The sequence below is a fragment of the Rutilus rutilus genome (assembly GCF_951802725.1).
Source record: "Rutilus rutilus genome assembly, chromosome: 5".
Taxonomy (NCBI): Eukaryota; Metazoa; Chordata; class Actinopteri; order Cypriniformes; family Leuciscidae; genus Rutilus; species Rutilus rutilus.
In genome coordinates, this window is record NC_140213.1 from 8,048,782 (window position 1) to 8,072,412 (window position 23,631).

At 39.1% G+C, this 23,631-nt stretch overlaps 1 protein-coding gene across 3 annotated transcripts in view; it reads left to right on the plus strand.

The window, feature by feature from the left end:
• Nucleotides 1-23,631, plus strand: part of cntn5 (contactin 5) — a 312,302-nt gene that overhangs the window by 164,087 nt on the left and 124,584 nt on the right. For all 3 annotated transcript variants that reach the window (XM_084408898.1, XM_084408897.1, XM_084408899.1), the window contains 3 exons: nt 302-505; nt 19,149-19,272; nt 19,992-20,167. In XM_084408898.1, the coding sequence (XP_084265024.1) occupies nt 302-505; nt 19,149-19,272; nt 19,992-20,167 (504 nt within the window). The remainder of the gene's footprint in view (nt 1-301; nt 506-19,148; nt 19,273-19,991; nt 20,168-23,631) is intronic.

Here is a 23,631-nt window from a genome sequence, read left to right on the forward strand (position 1 = left end):
GGCAGAAACAAGCTTCCATAGAAAAGCAATAAAACAATGTCAATATTTTAAAATGCCTGGTAATTTCAATTGTCCTTGACTGCAGTTTGTTTTGTACGATTAGCAACTAGATAAGTTACTAATGTTCTGTAAGTCTGATTGCATTCACACACACATCATTGTATGAAGGTTTGGGGGTTTGTTCAAATCCGTAACTCTGAACATGAGCAGTACTAATAGTGATCCGTGCAAATCTATCTTAGAGCCTGGCATTATGAATCAAAATTGTTAGGCGTAACAGCTCTCTCCGTTTTATTTTCAGATTTTGCTAGAGCCGTTGCCGCGAGACCCATCTCATACGCTGCGGTGCTGAGGATGAAGGCAGACAGTTCATCATCATCCTCAGTGAGCTCCAGGATGAGGTTAAGGAACAACTACGGAGTGGGATCGCCTAGCCAAGACTGGCCTCCGTTCTCCAGATACAGATACTCAGCCCTCAGCTCACAGGAGGACTACAGGAGTGAAGGTGCGAATGAGGCTGAATCACACAATCCCATGCCAATTCACCCACTCTCACGCTGAGCACTTACAAACTCACTCTCTCTGATCTGTGTTCTCGTCACACTGGGGCGAATGAGTTCTGCTTTTACTTCTTACTGACTTTAGAAGTTTGACCTCATAGAGAGTGGTTCAAATACTAATAGGAGTTGGGCAATGACTTGAATATGCCTTTTCTGTTTAGCGCTTTGGACCACGTTTCAATCTAAAAGGCCAGACTTAAAGAGGCCATGTTATGTCCTTTTATTTTATTTGTAATTTTTTTTAAGAGTCTGCTAGAATAGGTTTTCATGCTTGAATGTTCAAAAAACACATTTTTCACATATGTTACATTGTTGCAGCACCTCTCTTCCCAGTCTGTCCGTAACTTTTATTTCCTATCTTTATAAAAAGCGCTATGTGCTCTGAATCGGTCGGCTGGATCAGTTGGTTGTGATTGGTCAACCACTTTGAATGCGTTTCGGAAATGTCGCGCCCCTCACCCTAACCACAAGCTTCAACACACTATTAACGCAACTCAATCAAGCCTCGCCCCTTTTTTTGCGTATGTCTTTGTTGTGATTATTATTTAAATGCAGAATATTGTGACTGTATTGTCTCTCATTTGGACTTTTCAGATTGAATTTGGTTTATTTCCTGTTTCTAGTTTGTAGTCATTTTGGTTCCCCACATTACTCCCTCCTCATTTGCACCTAAGTCTTGTTATCTAGTTTACAGTTGTTTCTCATATTTCAGTATTCATGTGGTTTCTTGTTTTCTTGTTCTCCTGCCTTTTGTATTCCCTGTTCTTGTTTTGCTTTTATTATTAAATATGCCTGCACTTAGTTCCACACCTCTGCCTACCTTCCTTGCCCTCTCCATGTTATCGTGACATGTATGTTCCTGGAGGAAAACTCAAGACTACCATCTAGGCATTTCTGGGAGTTCAGGCTTACTGATTTAAAGAATTGCTCCCTTTGGAGTGGACCTTGTCCTTTTGTAACTTTGCAGAGTTCATGCTCAAACAGCAACATTACACACTAAAGAAAAGTTGAAAATGTAAAAAGCATAATAGGTCCTCTTTAACTTGACAGGTAAATGTGCTTGACCAATTGAGCTCTGATGACACTTAACAGTCATTATTCTTGTAGTAAAAACCATTGCTAGTCAACACAATATGTTGTGTTTTTGGATGCTAATGTCGACACCTGCAAGACTACCTTGGTCAACCAGCTTTACCAGCTGGGTTTAGCTTGTACAACAGCTAGACCTGTCCCAGACCATCACTAACCAGCAAGGCATTTTGGACCTGATTTGAGTTGTCAGAGCCTAACAGACAAGGGCTGTGTTTTGGAGTCTTGTTTAACATTGAAAGTGACCTAGACATCTCATCAATGAATCATGTCTCTGTTCAGTTAGAGTTGACGGAGACCCTGGCCAGACGGAAATTGAACAGTGATCATTGAAACATCTCAACACTTCCCAAACTCCCAGCCTTCTGTCAGCCTGACAACTGATGGATGCTGTTGTCACTGGGAGAAATATATATTCACAAGAGAACGAGAAAGCTGTGTTATGAAAGAGACCTTTACAAATCAAAAAGATCCGCCAATTAAAATAAATATTTTGGGTTATTTGAAGGATATTTGTTGGCACTGAACACATTAACCGCTGCGGGAAATTCAGCTAAAACCATATTAAGGTGCTTGCTAGGCTGGCTAGTTTTACATGGTTTGTGGTTGGTTAAAGCTGATCATTAGCTATTCTCACATGGCCAGAGTTCTGACCCGAAGTCCAATTTGCAACTTATTTTGCCCACTTAGACAGGACGAGACTGTCTGACAGATGAGTAAAGCGACCACAGTCTGTGTTGGTTTCATGTTGTTTAGAAAGGGGAATATTTAAAATACATGATAGACTGGAACAAAAAGGGGTGCATTCAACGTACAGCACAGCAACATACAGTACATGAACGGTTGTACCACTGTCACCAAACAAGAAGACGTTATTGAGTTTGTGTTGTCCTTGGCTACAGAGAAGTGTTTAAGAGTGCGTTCGTGGTTCAGTAGGAACAGATGAAGAAGTCTGATTGGGTCAGATCGGGGTCACAGGAACTGTCTCATTCGAGATGATGCAGTCAGTACCGCCATCTTCTCCGGATCACCACACTCCAATGGTTTAGGGGTCACCCAGGAGACAATGGGGGAGCCGGAACAGAGCCGTCACATAAATGAGGTATGCGCCACTTCCTTTGCACACTGTGAGGATGCAGCAATTGTCAGCGAGATGTCTCCTCTCCGTGTAACCTGCACTCTTCAGGTTGTCGTTGAATTGTAGTGCTGAAAAGCTCATGGGGGGTACATAGGGCTGCTGTTTTCCCGGTGAGGCTGACGGATCACAGAGTGCCTCTCAGATGACTGATTTCTCTGACATTATCAAGCTGCTAAATCATAAAACACTCACCGTCACCCCATACTGAGACTACAAGCTGCCTTAGACAAGCTGCACAGCACCGCAGATAGATAGATACAACGTCCTCTTCACATAATCTACAGTACCTCTCAGCTGGTACTATTTAAAACTCACAACTTTTGTTCACTGCGTAAATTTGCAGTTGCTGATACACAGCTCAGTGTGATCTCGCAGCTGATACAAAAGCGACCTCACAAAAGTTTTAGAGATGAATATTATGAAAGCATATGAAAGTGTGTGGGCAGCAGTAATTATTCCTTCCTACATCTAAAACACTTTTATTTTCTCATGTATGGCGTGAAGAATAAATAACAGCCTACAGTATATGACTGAATATACCTGTATGTGTAATTTTTTCTTGTATAGAAAAAAAAGTAGACATACATTGTGCTTTAGATGTTTTTTATTAGACCCCTGCACTACATTTGTGAGCCCAGACAGCAGAATATAACACTGTTGAAAAATGCATAAATGGCTTGTGATAATGATAAATTGTGATTATTCAGTCAAGTGGGTTTGCAAATCTGATTGCAAATTTGCATGAATAGAATTGAGAAGTTGGCAGTCAGATAATTTTCTCAAAAATAACTCATTGAATCAGTCGAAGTGATTCCAGAGCCAACAACTCTTCATTGACTGAATCGATAAAAGCAAGTCTTGACTTATCAACTTAAAAAGATCGGTTAAAAATTCACTCACTGAATTGGGCAAAGCAGTTCTTGAACTTTAGCTCTTAAATCACTGAAAACAGTTCTCGAATCAACAAATCTCTCTTTGATTCGATCAAGTGGTTCTTGAGTTAAAGGGATGGTTCGGAGTAAAATCAACCTAGGGTCCTTTGCACCATGACCAGAGGCGGACAGAGTACACAGCTACATTACTTGAGTAAAAGTACAGATACCCCTTGCTAAATTTTACTCAAGTACAAGTAAAAGTACTACAGTCAGATGTCTACTTAAGTAAAAGTACTAAAGTACTTGTTTTTAAAAGTACTTGAGTATCAAGAGTACAAGAGTACATTTTCTAAATATTGCATTACTACTGCCACAGTGCTTACATTGGTAAACACAGCAAACACTTGAAGCAAAAACTATCATTAACTTGTTCAGAAAATTGAAATAGTCTGGCGAGGTGGGGCCACGGGTTGGCACATTCCTGGGATGCGATATTTTTTTTCCCAGGATGGTAAGAGAAGACTCATGAATATTCATTAGGGAAGTCATCCCTGATTGGTCTGATTACCTACTCCTAACCCCACCCCTAAACCTACCCGTCACTGGGGGTCTTATGACCTCCCTAACCCCGCCCCTAAACCTACCCGTCACTGGGTTAAGACCAATCAGGGATGACTTCCCTAATGAATATTCATGAGTCTTCCCCTACCATCCTGGGAAAAAAAATATCGCTCCCGGGATGGACCTGCTGCGTCTTCATCCATTGTTTCGTCCATGGTTTCGTCTCTTATCTAAATCTGACCATGGAGTTGACTTTGGCGGAAAGCTGAAGGTGATTGCTGATAGGCTGTCCCAATCAGTGGCGCCTGCACAATCCAATCACATTTGAGAGGGAAACAACAAATTGAGGGTTTACGAGATGTTTCTTTTTTTCCTTTTTTTTTTTTTTTAGAAGTAACGGGTACTCACAGTTATGTAGTGGAGTAAAGAGTACAATATTTGCCTCTCAAATGTACTTGAGTAAAGTCATGAGTACTCCCCAAAAATGATACTCGAGTAAAGTACAGATCCCTCAAAATTGTACTTAAGTACTGTACTCAAGTAAATGTACTCCGTTACTGTCCGGCTCTGACCATGACATTGAGCCAAACACCCCCCAGAAGCCTTTTTTTCCCTTGGTCGAACATTATTAAAGTTAGAGCTTATTTAGAGATATCAGCCGAATGGCTTAGTGCAGGCGCTAACGGATCCAAGGATGTATCTCGTAAATTACCCCTCTAATAATGCCCAGAATGGTACCAAACTTATACAGTAGTACAAATAGGTTCTGTACTCATAAAACGAGGCATTGGAAAGTTTGTAAGTACATCAGGAGTTTATTTAAATAACACTTGCCTGACGGCTCATGCTACTGCTAACCCGGATGTCGACGTCACTTCAGTGGTTTGGGAAAAGCACGTAAAAGTCCTGGCAGAAAGCGATGCATAAGGGTGTTTAGCGCTTGAGTTAGCATTGGAGCATTGGATTTTGAGTTAGTCAAAATTATTTTTGTGTAAACATGAGTAACTTATTGAATTGGTAAAAGTGAGTCAACTACTTACTGAATTAGTCAAAACGATTCTGAAGTAACCAACACACAGGGCAAATTAGTGTGAGAGCTCAATTCCAAAAAACACCAATGGGAGTGTAAAGTTCTGCGCGTGATCCACTGACAACTTGCAAATTCTATAACTCATACGCAGCTGGATCATTTACATAACCAACACAATCTACCAAGAGAAGCGTAGATTAGCGTCTGGTTTACAAAATGCTTTTTTTGGGGCCGTAAATAATGGCGTGAATAAAATAATGCATGATTCATTTAAATATACTCCTCCCATAAATGTTGCGTCTGAAAGGAAAACTCCTACGAATGCATATGCAGTAATCTGGCCCTAAATTGTTTGAAAAACTTACTCAACACACTCATTGGATTAATTGGTGCATTTAAGAATTAATCTCAGGTATGGTGAGTAGGGATGGTGTGTAGCGAACAATCAGCCACTTTTTTACAGTTAGGGCATGATTGGATTGCACTGATTGCTCTAATTGACAGGTCTTGCATTTACAATATGCCAAAGGGAGGATCATTGCTCATCCACCAGAATTGTACTTCCTTTTACTTATTTTATGTAATATACGATTTTTGTTTCTGGTTAATCGTAGCATTTATACATGCAGTTATTTCTTATGTCCAGTAAAACACTTGTTTAAAGAAGTTTTTGGACTTTTTGTTGGCTACCATGATTCCAAACGCCATAATGTTTGATTGTATTGAGCTATCAACACAACATTTAGCTCAAATACAGTTGACATGATGGTGAACCAAACCTGCTGTTTTGTCAGAACTGTCAAGCCATTTAGGCATGAAATCACTCTCCATAACTCTATCTGACATTCACGTTGGTATGAACATTGGGTTCTTTGGTACAGCTCTGCCCATCGCCGTTGTGTTCGAAGTGCTTATTTGCTAAACCCCTGTTACTGTCCTCGCATAAACTGTCAGGACTTGGTTTTCTTTCTGTTCTAAGATAACACACCACAGTTTGCTCATTATAATTACACTGTGGGCCAGTGGAGAGACCTTGTTTGAGGTGATACCTGAACAGTCTGTACCTGCTCAAACCGAGCTGTACAATAGAAGAGAGTAGACCGAGGCACTTTACTATAATTGCTAGACATATACAAAGGCTCCATGATGTGCACTCAAACATGTCATAGCCTATCTGTGAAATTGTGTACTGCCATGAGCACTCCCTGTTTAATAGTGAGAGAACGAACGGTTGATTAAACTCTCAAAGGCATTCACTAGGCAGGAAATCTGACGCCTCTGGCGAGGTTTTTCTCGCTTGAAGAAATGGCCCTTGTTATTGAGGATTTTGTTTAATTTGAAAGGATGCTTTTGATGGTTGGTCATCTCTGTGTCACACAGCCAGAAGTGAAAGATAAGAAAGTTAAACTACAATGGTTTCCTGCATCCTATGGTCTTGTCCCCTCCCAAACACACTAATTTTTGATTAATAGAAAGAAAAGTCTTCCATGCCTATTTGTTTTAAATAAATAGTTCAACCAAAAATTAATGCTCAGTCATCATTGTGCCAAATCTGTATGATGTTCTTTCTTCTGTGGAAAAGAAAAGGAAAAATGTAGCAATCAAACTGGAACTAGGGAACCATACGACTACATAAGATATATTACAAGTGTTCTGAAGCCATGTTTTTTTTTTTTTTTTTTTTTTTTTTAAGGTCATACAGGTTTGGAATGGCATGATGTTGATTAAAGAAGACCTCTTGTGTTTTTTTTTTTTTACATTGTTTTTTTTTTTTTCTGAGACTTGTGATTATGGTAAGGGCACGTTTCTGAAACACGCTCCACTCGGTTGACCAATCACAACACACTGGTCCATTTGACCAATCAGGGCACATTGAGCTTTTCAGAAGGAAAGCAAGTTACAGACAGAGTGGGAAGAGAGGTGCTGCAATAATGTAAAATATGTGCAAAATAATGTGTTTTTTTTAAAACATTCAAGCATGAAAAGCTATTCTAATACACCATAAAAACAAAATCATGACTTTGTAAAAGGGGATTACATGGCCTCTTTAAATGATGACTGTATTTTTATTGTTAAAGAACGAGTCTGTTAACTTTGAGGGGTGAAACTACAGTAGGAAGTTATTTGATGCTTTTTTCCAACAACAAATTACTTCATCATTTTTCCAAAACATTTCAGGAGAGAGATCACCAGTCCTGTCCTCCAGCTCTGCCATACCTCTGATTAATGTGTATTTCCAAAGAGTGTTTTATTTCCCACTGGAGACCCAGTCTGCTGACAGGAGACTGCGCAGATTACTGTTTCCTCTCTTCCCAAGGAACAAAGGCCTTTTCCAGCCACTTGATAATTTCTAAATTGTGAGAAATATCATGCTGTCTCAGCTTCCAAAACTAGGTTAAAGGCCTGTATGTCTGTTAGATTGTGGAGTTGCGCTAGTAACAAAAAAGTTTTTTTTTAGACATGGTAGTATTGTGGTATTATTTGAAGTACATGAATGAATTTCTGTATTATTGTATATATCAATGTGCCCAATGGTATTATAATATGATATACTGTAAATAATGATATGATCAATAAGTCATGGCAACATGTTTTCCATTGCTTTTATCGGTTTAAAGTTATACAGGATTTTAAAAAAAGAGTTGAATTGACTTCTACAGCCAATTTGATTATACTTTAAAAAGTGAGGCAGCAACTAAACTTAACGTTTAAAGGGATACTCCACTTTTTTCGGAAATAAGCTCATTTTACAACTCCCCCAGAGTTAAACAGTTGAGTTTTACCGTTTTAGAATCCATTCAGCCGAACTCCGGGTCTGACGGTACCACTTTTAGCATAGCTTAGCACAGATCATTGATTCTGATGAGTCCAGTAGCATTTCTTTCAAAATGACCAAAGAGTTTCAATATTTTTCCTATTTAAAACTTGACTCTTCTGTAGTTAAACCGTGTACTAAGATCGACGGAAAATGAAAAGTTGTGATTTTCTAAGCCTATATGGCTAGGAACTACTCTCATTCCAGCGTAATAATCAAGGAACTATGTGGCTGTACCATGAGTGCAGCAGGCGTAATGATATGACGCAGCGCCTGAAAATAGTCCCCAGCCCGGTAACTTCTTCCAACGTGACCGGGACTAAGTTTGTCTAACCTATTAGACCTATTTTCAGGCGCTGCGTCATATCATTACGCCTGCTGCACTCATGGAACAGCCGCACAGTTCCTTGATTATTACGCCGGAATGAGAGTAGTTCCTAGTCATATAGGCTTAGAAAATCGCAACTTTTCATTTTCCGTCGATCTTAGTACACGGTTTAACTACAGAAGAGTCAAGTTTTAAATAGGAAAAATATTGAAACTCTTTGGTCATTTTGAAAGAAATGCTACTGGACTCATCAGAATCAATGATCTGTGCTAAGCTATGCTAAAAGTGGTACCGTCAGACCCGGAGTTCGGCTGAATGGATTCTAAAACGGTAAAACTCAACTGTTTAACTCTGGGGGAGATGTAAAATGAGCATATTTCCGAAAAAAGTGGAGTATCCCTTTAAGTTGAATTAGGTAAAATAGACTGTAAATGGCTTTTTATTTCTTTTTATATGTTTATGATAATTATTCAATACGACTGACCAGAGTACATGACACTGACCGTAAGAGATGTAGTTAAATTTAGTGGAGCTGTTTTACACTGCACAGACACTTCATCTGAGCTGTAAATATACTGAATGTTTACATAGACATACAGATGAGGCATAAATGGGTTGCACTTTATTTTATAGTCATGTTGCACATGTAAATACTATGAACTTATTATTGCAATTACAATAACTGGGTTATGTAACCCCTCCACACAGGTCCTACTCGCCCCGCTCTGTGCGGGCCTTGAACCCCGGTCTCCGGCGTGAGAGTCAGGCGCTCTAACAAGGAGGCTAAAGACTGTAGCCTCTACTGTCTGTTGAGATCAGAGGAGTGAGGTTTACTCGCATAGCGTCTACTAGCTGGCCTCCGTTACACTCACCCCCCTAAACCTCACTCCCATCCGGGTCACGGCACCAATGTAACCCCTCCACCCGGGTCCTACTCGCCCCGCTCTGTGCGGGCCTCGAACCCGGGTCTCTGGTGTGAGAGTTAGGCGCTCTAACAAGGAGGCTAAATACTGCAGCCTCTAGCGTCTGTCGCTAGATCAGAGGAGTGAGGTTTACTCGCACAACGTCTACTAGCTGTCCTCCGTTACAATTATAAACACTCAAAAAAATTATATGTTGGCTTTAATTATTTTTTTTATGTCAACAGGTTCCACATAACTGGGTTACGTTAAACTAACATAATTTGTTCATGTAACTTCAACATCATGGAATTAAGTCATTTTAAGCGACCCAATTTAAGTAGTCTCAAAGAGAATTTTTAAAGGCTTCCTGACATGATTCAGGTGTTTCAGGTGTATCCATTAATATTTAATTTATTTTTGTGACACATTATTAAATTGATAGATTACAGCTAGCTATTTGCTAGCAGTAGCACGTGTTATCATCTTAAATGCTAAGATTTACATGCTCTTTCAACCAAAGCAGTTGTAAGTAACAAAATCAGTCCACAGCCAAACAAAATGCTCCACTCTTCTCCACAATGGTAACACACTGTAATTTAAATGGTTCTAATAATTCCAATGTAATTGACCATTAAACACAATTACACACTATCAAGTCTTCCCCTTTTCTTATTTTCTCAAAAAAACATAAAATAACAACTTAATTTTAACATTTATTCTCTCTTAATTCAACCATTTACAAAGCATGCTGGGAACTAACAAGCACCATCCAGTTTCAGTTAATGCAACACAAATCATTCATGTAATCCAACACAAACGGATTAAGTAAACTTAAATTTTATATATATTTAAGCAGATTGAACACAATCAAATTAAGTTAGGGCAAAATGGCAGTTGGCGTCGCACTATACTGCCACCCTCTGGATGTAAGAATTTTTTACTTAACATAAATGGTTTGTGTTTAGACAACGCGTTAGGATTTTGTAGAGTTAAGTTGAGACATAATTACGTGGACCTTAATAGAAAAAAAACATTTAAACTCACCAAACACAATTATTATAAGTAAACTGAATATAAATATATTATGTCAAGTGCACAACCTTCCTTGTTCATTTTTTTGAGTAACCCTAAACCTAACCTTTACCCATGTAGTTGCCGTATATTACCAGTACTTCCTTGGGTAAGTACTGTAAGTACTTGTTCTGTAAAATAAAGTGTAACCCATAAATGTATTGACACGGATTCAAAACATCAGGAATCAGTGGATCAGACATGAATGTTGATTCACAAACAACTCACATGCTGATTGTCATGACAAAGCCAATGTAGTCTGAGCGTTTACCAGGTCAACTGCTTTTGTGATCTGAAGGAAAGATTTATCTTCTTGTAATTGTAACCTTGTAATTGGATCACCAAATGTCTTTAAAGTTTCCTGCGATTGTTAAATGTCTGAAGCAGTTATGAAATGTAGTTACACTAGCAGTAAAAAGCATTGTGTAGCAGTAAAAAGCATTGTGCCTGAGGGCTGGCACATACACAGAGAGACTGAATTCATTGTGCTGGGTGTTGGCTTGTATCGTCAGAGAAAGGGCAAGATATATATGAACACAGATGGTGAGGTGGTAATGCAGCAGTGAGGTACAATATTTTGCTAGAATTGCAAATACTGATATAACCACATAACATCCCAAAACATGACATTTATATGTCGCTTTGTGTATGTTCTACCAGTAATCGGTGATGGGAGGTTGTTGTCCTCTGAGTGCTTCCAAAACAGTTCCAACCCTCAGAGGCATGGACTTTACAAGTCCCCTATAAGTGTATAGTATCTGGCATTAGCAGCAGATCCTTCAATATTAATAGTAAAGTTTATTTATATAGCACCTTTCACAGACAAGGAAGGGTCACAAAGTGCTTTACAGTAAAACATCAAATCAAAACAAAACAAATAAAATAACAACTGTACAAATACCATCAACTACCATCAAAATTTAATAAAACGCTAAACCATATTGTTAATTAAAAGCTTGTCCAAAAAGATGTGTCTTCAAGTGTTTTTCAAAAGATTCCACAGAAACCATAGTTCTCAGTGCTAAAGGGAGAGAGTTCCAGAGCCTTGGAGCCACAACACAGAAAGCACAGTCACCTCTGTCTTAAGATGTATTCTGGTAATAGTTAAAAGGTCTTGGTCTGAAGACCTTAGAGACCGACCAGGGGTGTGTGCATGTAATAGATCCTGGATGTAAGAGGGCGCTTGACCATGCAAGGCTCTGTAAGTAAGTAAGTAAGGCTCTTTAAGTCCTGTAGGTTGTGAGGTGGAGCCACCATGGATCGAACTTGTTGGTACAGCACATCCCACAGATGCTTAATTGGATTGAGATCTGGAGAATTTGGAGGTCAGGGCAACACCTTGAACTCTTCATCATGTTCCTTAAACCGTGGCAGGGTACATTATCTTGCTGAAAGAGGCCACTTCCACCAGGGAAGACCACTGAAGGGATGTACCTGATCTGTAACAATGTTTAGGTAGTTGGCACGTGTAAAATGTACATCCACATGAATGACCGTACCCAGTGTTTCCCCTTGTCGTCATCCCACAGTGCATCCTGGTGCCATCACTTCCCCAGTAAAACAGCGCACTCATACATCCATGAGATGTAAAAGAAAACAGGACTCATCGAACCAGCCGACCTTCTTCCACTGCTCCAAGGTCCAGTTCGGACACTTTTGGTGGTGGACAGGGGTCATGATAGGGAGTCTGATTGGTCTGTGGCAATGTAGCAGAGTGTGATGCACTGTGTGTTGTGACACATTCCTCATGTGAATAGAAATATAACTCCTTTTTAACTTGACTTATTTCAAAATCATTAAAAAAAAACATACATATACCAAACTTTTGAATGAACTTCATCTAGCTACAAAAACATGTCACATTGTATGCATGCAAAAATCCCTTATTACTGTGGTGACTGAGACATTTGTGTTTCTCTGTCAGAGAATGATCCCCAATTACACAAAGCTTGTCCAAGCTACACAGATCTGTAAATAATTCACAGAGAATGACTGGTGACTAGAGGTGTTGAGGAGACGGAAGCGAGCCAGGGAACATATGGGCCGAGTGGGAGTGTTTGTGCGGGGGAGCGCTCTTTAATCTCAAAGGCCCACAGTCAGCCGAGAGGCAACCAGAGGACCGAGTGTTAGTGAATCAAGTACTGCTTTATATAAAGACACTCTATTGTTGTCTGCACAGATGCACTGAAAACACAGCTGACTACCAAATTGGTCGAATTCAGTTTTGCACTTAGCAGCATGGACTAAATGAGGGTCTCTTCTCTCACAATTTTTAGGGTTCGTTTTGAAGGTAGATGTGAAATCATATTGTATTGTTTAAAGTCACTTACATGTTGGATGTTTTTAACCCCTTGCCCGTCAGGGATCACTGGTGATCCCAAATTAACGTTGTTCAAAATTCATTACTCTTTAAAACATCACACTCTTACTTGATCTAGACAAACTCAGCATTATAAGAAAGATTTACGACTCCAGCTTCGATATTTGACCACTGTTTATGATTTAAGTGGTTTGCAGTGACATTAATTTCTTAATTTATGCCAGGAGTGCAAAATAATTCATCTGTAACGATCGTTATTTTTAATAGAAATAATCACTCACACAACTTTCATTCTCGTCTTCTCCGGTTTATTTGTGTTCAAATACATATAATATACAGCATACTTCCAAAAAAAAAAAAAACTTTTTACCCAAAAAAATTGTGTGTCCTGTACACTGTAATATAACTCTTGTATAATTTTATATCAACACCCGTGTGTGTGCGTGTGTGTGTGTAACTGAAGACATCATAACTGAGGCATCATTTATGTGCCGTGGACACAATACATAAAATCATGTCTGAAATCGATAGGTGTGTTACTTTCTAAGCGATCAGACTTTGAAAAATAGTAAGAAAGAAAACAATTTATAAAGAAAGAAACTAGTCTTACTTTTCTAAGTCAGATTATAACAAACATTACTGGAGAGCGTTTTACAAGAAAATACTATTTCAGTCTTTCTAAAACTTCAAAATGTCAGATTTAGTTCAGTTGCTTGCAGTTTCTTTATAATTACTTGTGACATTTACTGGCAATTTCTGAGTGAAAATTGTTTAAAAAAGTAAAACCTACCTACATTTTTGATTTCAGTTCAGTTTTTTAGTGAACAGTTCATAAAAGAACCATCATTTTCTTAGTGTGAACATTGTAACATTGTAATAATCTGAATATTTTCCACTATATAGACTATTGTGCAATGGAAAGGTTCCATGAATGTTAAAGGTTCTAGACGGTGGGCCGAGGGGAGATTTCGTGTTTTCAGACGATCTGTGGAATATGATTATGAATATGATTTCGAGGGAAAATGTGCAATAAATGGGAGTGGCAACACTTTTCATATCGTTGAGAATAAAACAACCGTCCCAACTTTACAAATCCAGGTTCTCCCTCCACATTTCGAAAAGTAAAGCAGATACGGACCCTCTGCCCACCGTCTATTCTTCATGGAGTCATAGATGCCTATAAAGCACCTATAATTTAGTGCTTTAATTGAGTACAGAGCAGAGTCCTGCACGGGTTCGGGTACCCGCAAATTTTGCTCAAATGGGTGAAAAATATCCAATTAATCTCGGATACGGGTGCGGGTCGGGTCAGACACGGGGTAAACACGGGTCTAAACACGGGTTTAAAACAATCACGTGCAAACGTAAAAAATATATGCATATTTTTAGCCACACCACACAACAAAATTTATGCATTATTTTAGGAACACATCTACAAAAATATGCCTGTATTTCAAGTTGATAAAAAACTATTTAAAATCCACATCAGTTTATTTGTGCCCACGCCCTCCCAGGAGTCTCTATTGAGAATGAGGACATACTCATAGCAGAGCCCGTCTACGGAGAGCCTGTCCACTCCCTATTAAGCCCTTTTGTACCGAATTTTGGTTGTAGTACCACCAGAGTTCCACTGGGGGCGCTCGCCATGAGTGCAAAATGAATGGGAGTCAATGGGGCTAGACGGCTAAATTAGTCTCTTTCACCCGATTGCCGTTGAGAAATCTCAGATGTGATTGTAGATTTTGCAAGTTCAACATGGGTTTTAGGTCGAAAGTTGAATGAATGAGTACTTATGTCGTTTTGATTTCTTACAGGTTGAGTTGTTGTTGCCCATAACACGCTAGCATTCTGCTAATGACGTCAGCATTCTGACGTAATTGACATTTTGAAAGACTTTTTTAAAGCAAATAAGTGACTCTAAAAAATCTAACACCCAGCAATGTGTAATTTCTTTGCATCTCCTTTCGAATACAACATTCAAATTACTAGACAAAAAATTATATCCTGAGAAAAGTGGATTTTGAGGGGTATACCGCCATTGACCTCCATTCATTCTGCACTCGTCCTGTGAGCGCCCTCATATGGAATCAGAGTGGAACTGCAACCAGTTCAGAAGCCGGAAATGTAGTGAGAGTGAAACTTCTCGCCATATTAGACATTCTCTGCTCATAGGTAGCTTGCTGTCACGTGACGAATTGAGCCCGTCCACCATTTTGGGAGGATACGCTATCGGTTGCCAGGGGCAACAGTGCAAGAGCAATACAGAGACGGAGCAGGAAAGACGGCTCGAGGAATTATAATAGAAATTACGAGAAAATTAAGAAGAAATGGAGAAGAATGCGGCAAAAGAGAAGGGTCCTTACAGGGAGAAACTTACTACCAATGCCAAACAATTTTTTTTTTTTTTTTTTTTACTTAAATTTTAAAATATGAAAAAACTGTAACACATGGTTCATACGGTTTCCATGACGATCGTGTGAGACACTGGAGCAGTTTTTTACACAGCAGTGTTTTCCAGGCATTCTAAAATAGTGCGACAACCTCCTCTGGCGGGTATCCTCCCAAAATGGCGGAAAGGGGAGGATGACGCGGTCTCTGAGGGCGGGGGCGCTGTGGCGTGACGACATCTCCTCATTCTCAATACCTACGATCACTTAAAAAAAAATCATCATAACCGCGCGCGCGATCTGCTTGCAGTAGTCGAGATGGAGTTGAAGAAAAGAATAGCTAGTGGACATGGTAAAGTTGTCGACAATACGTCATCAAGAAATTTGGAGTTATCTGAAGAAAACAATATTGTGAAAGGCTTTGCTGCATGCATTTTCGTGTTGGATAGCCGCAAATGTGGAACTTCATCGCTGAGGAAGTACGCAGATAACTGTGGTAACAAACCAAGCCGTTCTATCGAACAGTATTTTTCTATTTTTAACACTGTTAAGTATGTGTGGTGAGCAGGGCGTGTTTGAACCCAAAATTGTCAGATGTAGGCTAGACGAAATTGCGTGGCAGTCTGGCAGATATAGTGTTGTAGCCGCGTCCGTTCGATTGGTAAGTTTTGTGGTAACGTTAGCCATGTTCTTCATGTACTGGCCCTTTGACGGCTTCGGCTGAAGTTGTCCTTGTGTTAATGGTCGTGTAATAACTTCTGTATGACCTGGCAATAAACATTTTTGTAAGTGTGTCTATAATGTGATAGTCTAAACTGATTTTATTTCGGTTGCGGGTCGGGTGGTCGGTTCTATTTTAAGCGGGTCGGGTCGGGAGCGGATTTTAATTAGTGCTGCTGTCGGAAAATGGGTCGGATGCGGCTTTCGTGGGTCGTAATGCGGGTACGGATTTACAAAATCGGACCCGTGCAGGACTCTGGTGCAGAGACTATCATAGAGACTTGGGGATGGATTTGTTTCACCTGGGCCAGTTCGTAACCACTTAGAAACAACCCAGAACACCCTAGCAACTATAGCAACAGCATGACAAACACCACACAACACATTGCAAAAAAATGGTAACCTGGAATTTGTTACTTTAATAGTTATTTCTACCTAACTTAGTTCATATAATGTAGTTCTGGTGGTATATATTAATTAATGTATTTAAGTTGATTCAGCTATATTAAATAATATATTTACTTGATTAAAGTCACTTGGCCTTTTACCTGTATTGTATGTTGTTTGCACTGAATTCAATGCTAGCTCATAGCAAATGTATTCCCTCCCTTCGGATCTGATATCTTCTCTCTTGTGGGGATGTGACACTTTTTCTGGTCAATATGCCAACAGACTATGATGTATAAGAAATGTGTTTTTTGTCCTGGCAATGATGCAGGTTGTACTGGAGACCTTCAACGGTTGTGTAAAGCGCCTGGCTACACAAACCGCAGCTATGAGGCTGGTGTGCTGACACCTGGGCAGAGAGCAGCTCGAGACAGTGGCGATGTTGCAGCCTGTACACACTGGGATTTATTATGCATGCAGCACAGAGCATAAATAATAGAGCCAGAGCTTAGATCGCTCACTCCCAAGCCACTGCAAATGACTAGGTTATGTGTGAACTCTGTGCCCACAGGTCCTTTATCTCTTCTCTATCTCTGTTGTCTAATTCTGTTCCTGCTCAAAAACATTTGCCAGATTTAACCATTGCATAGTGGATGTTGAACAGGGGGCGGAGAGCCGTTCATGCAGCCCTGATAATTTCATGAACAGCTTTATCCTTACAAAAAAAGTACTGTGGCGGTACTGTGGTACACTGATTGTACTACCATGATACTATGTTATATACCATGATACTGAATGATATTCATATGCATGTAGCTTAGCATTTACATGTTACTTAGAACAATACCACAGACCTAGCAAACCTCAGTATTGGTAAATGTCCCAAAAACATAGTCTTGTGATGATGATGTGTGCAAAAAATATGGTACAGCCAAGATATGTGTAAGAAACATGGTATGGTATATGTCCAAAAAACAATTGTTAATATGGTTCATGTAAAAAAAAAAAAAAAAAAAAAAAAAATAGTACATGTCCAAACCAACATTAGTTAGTGCATGTATTAGCATGATACTTTTTTAAAAAAGTATCAGTATGACCAAAACTATTTTATGAGGTGGCTAATTCGTATGAATTCATACGAACTCACTACGCTCCTTATACGACCAAACCGTTTTTTGCTAAAACGTACATATATTACGAGTTGCCTAATTCGAATTCGTATGATTGACCTACCCCTGACCCTGCCCCTACACATACCCATCACTGGGGTTTAGACAAATCATAAGAATTTGTACGAATTGGTCGTGAGATAGCATTGGTTTGACACATACTCAAACAAACAAGCAAACAAACACACACACACACCCCAAAAATGTTTAATTGTTCATGTCCAAAAATATTGTATTAGCATGGTATACTGTATGTCCAAAAAACATGGTATTGGCATGAAAAAAATCGTACTAATGCAGAACATGCAAACCCCCCCCAAAAAAAGTTTTTACCATGGAACATATATTTATATTTAAAAAAAAATGGTATTAGCATAATAAATATCCAAGCAAAGCATATACTATATCAAAGCATGCATTGTACATGTCCCATTTGTTTGTTATACAATTTGAGATTTAATATTGGTCCCAGTGTTCAGCATAAACTCACTGAGCACTGACGGAGCAGATCTCCTGAGTGTTACTAATTGGAAGGACTCTCAGTTATTCTACTGAGATATGTTATCGAGTTCACCCTGGGGGCTGAATATATGAGACGGTTAACAGGATTTCTAATGTGGACCGTCTGCCGTGTAGATCCAACTGGTAGAATGAGCTAAAACTCTTTTGCATTGTTAAAACATCATTTTGTGTCCGACATACATAGCCTATATATAGACTACATTTCCAAATTCATTACCCTACATGGTTGTCGTGTAAATACTGTATGTAGTACACATCAACACTATGGCATTATTTCCATAGGGAAGCATGGTTTTTATTTTCTTCAATTCAGGGCATGTCAATTAAAAATCCATGGCGTAAGCAAATTGATTTATTATTGTAAGAGTGTTGATGGCATATTTTAGTTTGTATGCATTTTTATACATTTTTTTGTTGAGGAATAGCAATAAAGTTTGCCAAATATGTGACTCATTTAGCTGGTTTATGAGACAGCAGGCTTGTGTGACAAGACTACGTTTCCCATCATTCTCTGTGGTAGCCCAATCATAATAAAACACATAGATTAAAGCATCATTTACACCCTTAAATACTCACTTTTTTTTCTTTTCTTTTTTTTTTTCTTTCTTTTTTTGTTGTTGTTGTTGTTGTTGTTGTACTGGCTAGTCTTTGTCGGGAAGATAAAAAGAAAGAAATATGAACTTGCCCAGCAAGTTATGATTATACAGCTGCGATTTTATATTGAGTTGATAAGATTTCCGAACTCATAAGTTGGAACTTCCCAGGAGGACTTGAAGGTAGCAGAAGTGTCTTTCTCAAGGAAACAGTAGAGCAAAACCTTGCAGGGTTTGAGCCCACAGACTACTCGCATATTTTGTCCTTGTATTATGTATGTTCTGGGTTCTGGGTTCTGGGTTCCGCTCCCCAGCTCCGCGAAGCAAGAGAGAGTGGCCGACCGAAGATGGTCCACATGTAGGCCTATCCTATGATCAGCCAATCAGTCATTCAAGTGCTTTCAAACCATTCAAGTGCAATAAGACTCAAAAGAGAACTCAATTCGGTACTGGTGCGCTGTATGACAATACTGAATTGACTTCTCTTGTGTGTCTTATTGTGCTTGATCGAACACAATAAAAAAAAATTGCTTATGAGACTTAAAATAAAATAAAGATTTTGGAAAAAAAATGATGTGTGTCATACAGGTCATGTATTAATATTATTATTATGTTGGATTAATTTTGTTTATGCATGCAATAAAACTGCATTTTTGCCTTTCTTCTTCCATCTTACCCCAGAGAGCGAGGAGTTTGGTCCAGTGTTCATTCAAGAGCCAGATGATGCAATCTTCTCCCTGGATTCAGATGATAAGAAAGTGATAATGAATTGTGAAGCCAGAGGAAACCCTGTTCCGACCTACAGGTACGGTTTACTAATTTCATTATCATGGATAAGGTTTTATTAAATGGATAATAAATGACATTTAATTTCTCTGGAGCTTTACTGTGAATCCTTATTATCCTGTCTAAGTGGCATTTCTGTTAGACTAATGCTAATGATGCAAATATTGGACTTTCCTCATGTGGATTCCTAGTCAGAATTGATATAATGTGCTAGAGTCATCATATTACTCAGTACTCTCCAAGCATGTGCTACAGTCTCACAGAAGTTCTAACCTTTAGGAAACGGACAGCAATTCATCAATGTATCTGTTTACCGCCTGGAAGGTTTGCTGAAAGTCTATAGGCCTATGCATAAATAAATAAATACAGGTGTTAGTGAGGTTGTATGCTCCACTCTTTACTGAGTTCTCAGACTCTGAAGTGCTGGGTCGTAATTTAGATCGATATTCATGCCTAAGATATAAAGACACATCAGGTTGTATGCTACCTGATCAGCTCCTCCTTCAGCTATAATGTGATGTCTATATTCCATCAACAGAAAGAGTCCCAAATATACATATCATTTTTCGAGGAAAATGTTGCATACATTACACAATCAGTAAAAGTGCGAAAGTAGAAGCATTTTCTGCATAGTGGTCATGAATTAGTTACCTCAGTGTATAAATCTTTATTTATTTGTTTATCCCTCAGAATCTAATAATTGATTCTGTTTTTCTAATTAAGTCATTGCTTTTGCAGTTGGCTGATCAACGGAACAAATGTGGACGCTGAAGCAGATTTCCGCTACAGTTTGATTGATGGGAACTTAATAATACACAATGCGAGTGAGGCTATTGATTTTGGAAGATACCAGTGCAGAGTTGAAAACAGCATTGGCATCGTCCTGAGTCGAGATGCCCTCCTGCAGTTTGCCTGTGAGTAATTGAATACATTTAAATGCTGGTATTCAGTGTTATTTTAGCATGGAGGTACTTTTATAGTTTTTATTGATATTAATCTTTTTTTTTTTTATGTTTTCATTTTAATTTTATTTAAAGTTTTAATCATTTTGTTGTGTTTTTCTTTTTCATATGAATTTTATGAATTTTTATTGCAGTGTTAGACTTTTTAGTACATCATGTCAAATGAAAATTAGATGTTGCTTTGGCAACTAGCTAAAATGTACATTTTGAAAATAATTGTATTTGATATTTGATATTATATTTAGTTTCTGTTAACTTTGATTCAAGTAATTGCAAATTATTTATGGGGTTTTTTATGGTTCTAGTTTTAGTTAACTATAATTATTTGGGCTGATTTTAATAGAGCCAACTCTTTCCATCTATTTGATTCAGCATTGATCTGGTGTGCGTTTCCCGTACAAAGATGTACTGTAACTCAATTCTTAACCATCAAAGTACAAAGCAGCGTTGTGGAAACATTAGGCATTAGAGTGAAAAGTTTATTTGTATTTCTATATTTCATATCGATATTATGCCCAACCGGCATACCCAAATGCCCACCCTAAGATTGCTTCCTTCTAATGTTACTGATTAAAAGTAAATGCAGTTAAAGGTATTCCCATGATGTTTTGCTCCTTCCCTTAAAATGTAGCCCCAAAGTTGTCTCCATTACATGGGAAAGTGCCCTTAACGCTTTGCTTCATGAAACAAGAGCAAAAAACGCATTTCTTTCCCTAGTAATCCCTTGGCTTCCCTCCAAAATATCATCACAAGCCACGGAAGCATGAAGTGTGGAGCTAGAGGCGCAATTGCTTGCTGGAAAACACATTGTTAGTTTTGCTTACAGTTTCCCCACGAGCGATGGCCATAATAGCCTTATTGGCGTACCCGATGGGATTGTGTACTTCACTATTCACTGCCCATGGTGTTTTTTTGTAGAAAAACGAACACTTAGTGTATGTGTGATGTAACATTCTTACGGGCAGTAAATGTATTATAGTTGTGGTTAGGAAGCCTGTTTTTCGCTTCACAAACAGTAACATTGAAGAGGTGTTCGCTCCTGTTCTCTCTCCTACATGAAGAATGGATTCCGCCTTGCATTTTCTGCTCTCTTTCCATCAAAAAGAACACTGCAAACAAGATCCTAAAGTCATCCGGTCTTTTCTTAGAGTCTCCATATTAGCTGCCAGCTCACATGAACACACTGTTCTGTTCGTTTTGTTTTTTTGTTTTGTTTTTTTTCTGTCGTCCTTGTCCGTCGCTTGGCTATAACCTTGCTCCACTCATTGTGTGCCCATTCTGAAGGCCTGTCGGAGAGACAAAGGAAAGCTCCTGGCAGCAGACATTGGGATGCAGAGCTTTTCCCAGGCCTCAACATAACAAATGGCCACCATTCATCACCCTGTTGGACACCCAAGGATCTTTCACTCTTATTGGCAGGGGGCGATCTCATGAGTCTGTCATGGTGCTGCGTCCATGCGCAATGAGGTTACGATAAAATGAATTAACCTTTATTGCACCTTGCCACCAAAGCCAACGTGAAACGCTGTTCACAATCTATTTTACTTCCACTCGCTTATGTATTAGCGAGTGAAACAGTACATTCAATGAGAAAAATGTAGGGTGTGACTTGATTTTCTTCAATGAGAATTGATTGGATCGTCAAAAATAAAAAGGCATATTTTGGAATAACTGATGAATCATGCATAGTAACACTAAGAAAATGCAAACAAGTCACTTTTATTCATGATGACTAAGCTGATTTTCTCACTCTTTGTTGAGTATTAAAAAGATTTGTTTTTCATGTATAGCGATATTATAGTCAGTTATCAGTTTGTATGTAGTTTGTTAAAAGTTTGTATTTACTTTGTTATCAGATAGTCTCAGTACTGCCAAAAGTAATGGAGTGCATTTCCCAAAAGCATTGTTAGTTAACTACAGTTTAAAGTTCTGTCAATATTAACATAGCTAAACGATTTGGTGTTTCCCGAAATCATATTTGATCTGTTGTTAGAAGCATAATTTCTTCTTAGTATGACATGTAGACTTAAAAAGTAATATAAGCAGTACACATGAACCATCTGGAAGTGAAGAAAAACAACAGAGATCAAAATGATTCAAGTATTCCTCTGATATTGTGCTCATTATTTACAGCAATTATCTGGGTTGAATCAATAAATTAGCAAAAGTCATCACTCACCGGCTGCATGACGTCAAGGGTTCTAACCAATGTGGTACGAATGACGGATGTGCGACAAAGTTCCTACACTTTCGGAAAACAGCCATGTTAGCTAGTTAGTTTCTCCAGCAATGCGTCATACCATTGTAGTTAAGTAGCATATTGCGTCCTTATTTGGGAAACACACCCCATATCAGGATTCACTCTGAATCTTTTAGACTTTCTCTTAGACATTTAAGAACAGAGCAATCTGAAGTGCACTTAAAAGCCGCAAGAGCTGATTTCTGCTGGCAGCTACTGCTGTGCAATTTCAAAATGATTAAAGGAAATGATTCCCTGTGTGGAGTGCACCGGTTGAGGTCTCAGTTCATGAAATGCAAACAGCTTTATTGGCCAGCCAGCGGTAGGGGAACATTTAGCTCGGATCGTTTTGTTTGCTGTCTTTGATTGGATTGGAAGCCAGGCATGAGTTTCCCAGAGATGGTCAACTGGGCCGTTTGGAGAGGAGCCTTGTCTTTGAGCCTGACCATGGATGTCACAGCCCTCTCTTGGTAAGAGACCTCTCACAACTCTTGCCAGGGAAACCGGTTGGTGTGCACAGAGTATCCACATCTCCCCTGGAGATTCAGAAATGTATTTTTATTAAAGAAAGAGGGAGAGAAAGACAGAAAAACACTAGTCTGTATTCCTCTCACAGTTGTACCCCCAAAGCATTCCCTGTTGGGCCTTTTTTTCTGTCTCTTTGTTTTGAGAAGCAGAACTCCCTGGTTCAAGTTAGTTATCAGACCACGCTTTGAAGGCTGCAGGCAGAGGGAGTGTCTCTGATCTCACTCCCTTCTGAGATCCAGCCTTCTCTCAGCAGACCCCTCCAAAGTGGAAGAATGTGACTTAGGTATCATGGCTTGAAAGAGTAAGCCTGTGGATATGTACATAGGGCGGGTCTGTTCAGAGCTCCACTCTGTTTGACCACAGAAAGCAGGGCCATCAGGAACTGGATTCTCTTGAACTAGAAAGAGTCTAAATTTGAGGGAGTTAGGCCTGTGCTTTCTATTTAAAGGCCCTGGCGCCACAGTAGCTCCGGAGCACCCTTCACAATTGGATCACACTAGGTATCGCAGACCTGTAGACCTGACGGGGTAGCCTCAAAGCCCACAAAATTGCAAGAACACAAAGCCATTTGGGACAAAGTTATATTTGATTATGATACAACTGACCAGAGATGAAAATGTATGAAAATGTTATTTCACGATTAGAGTGA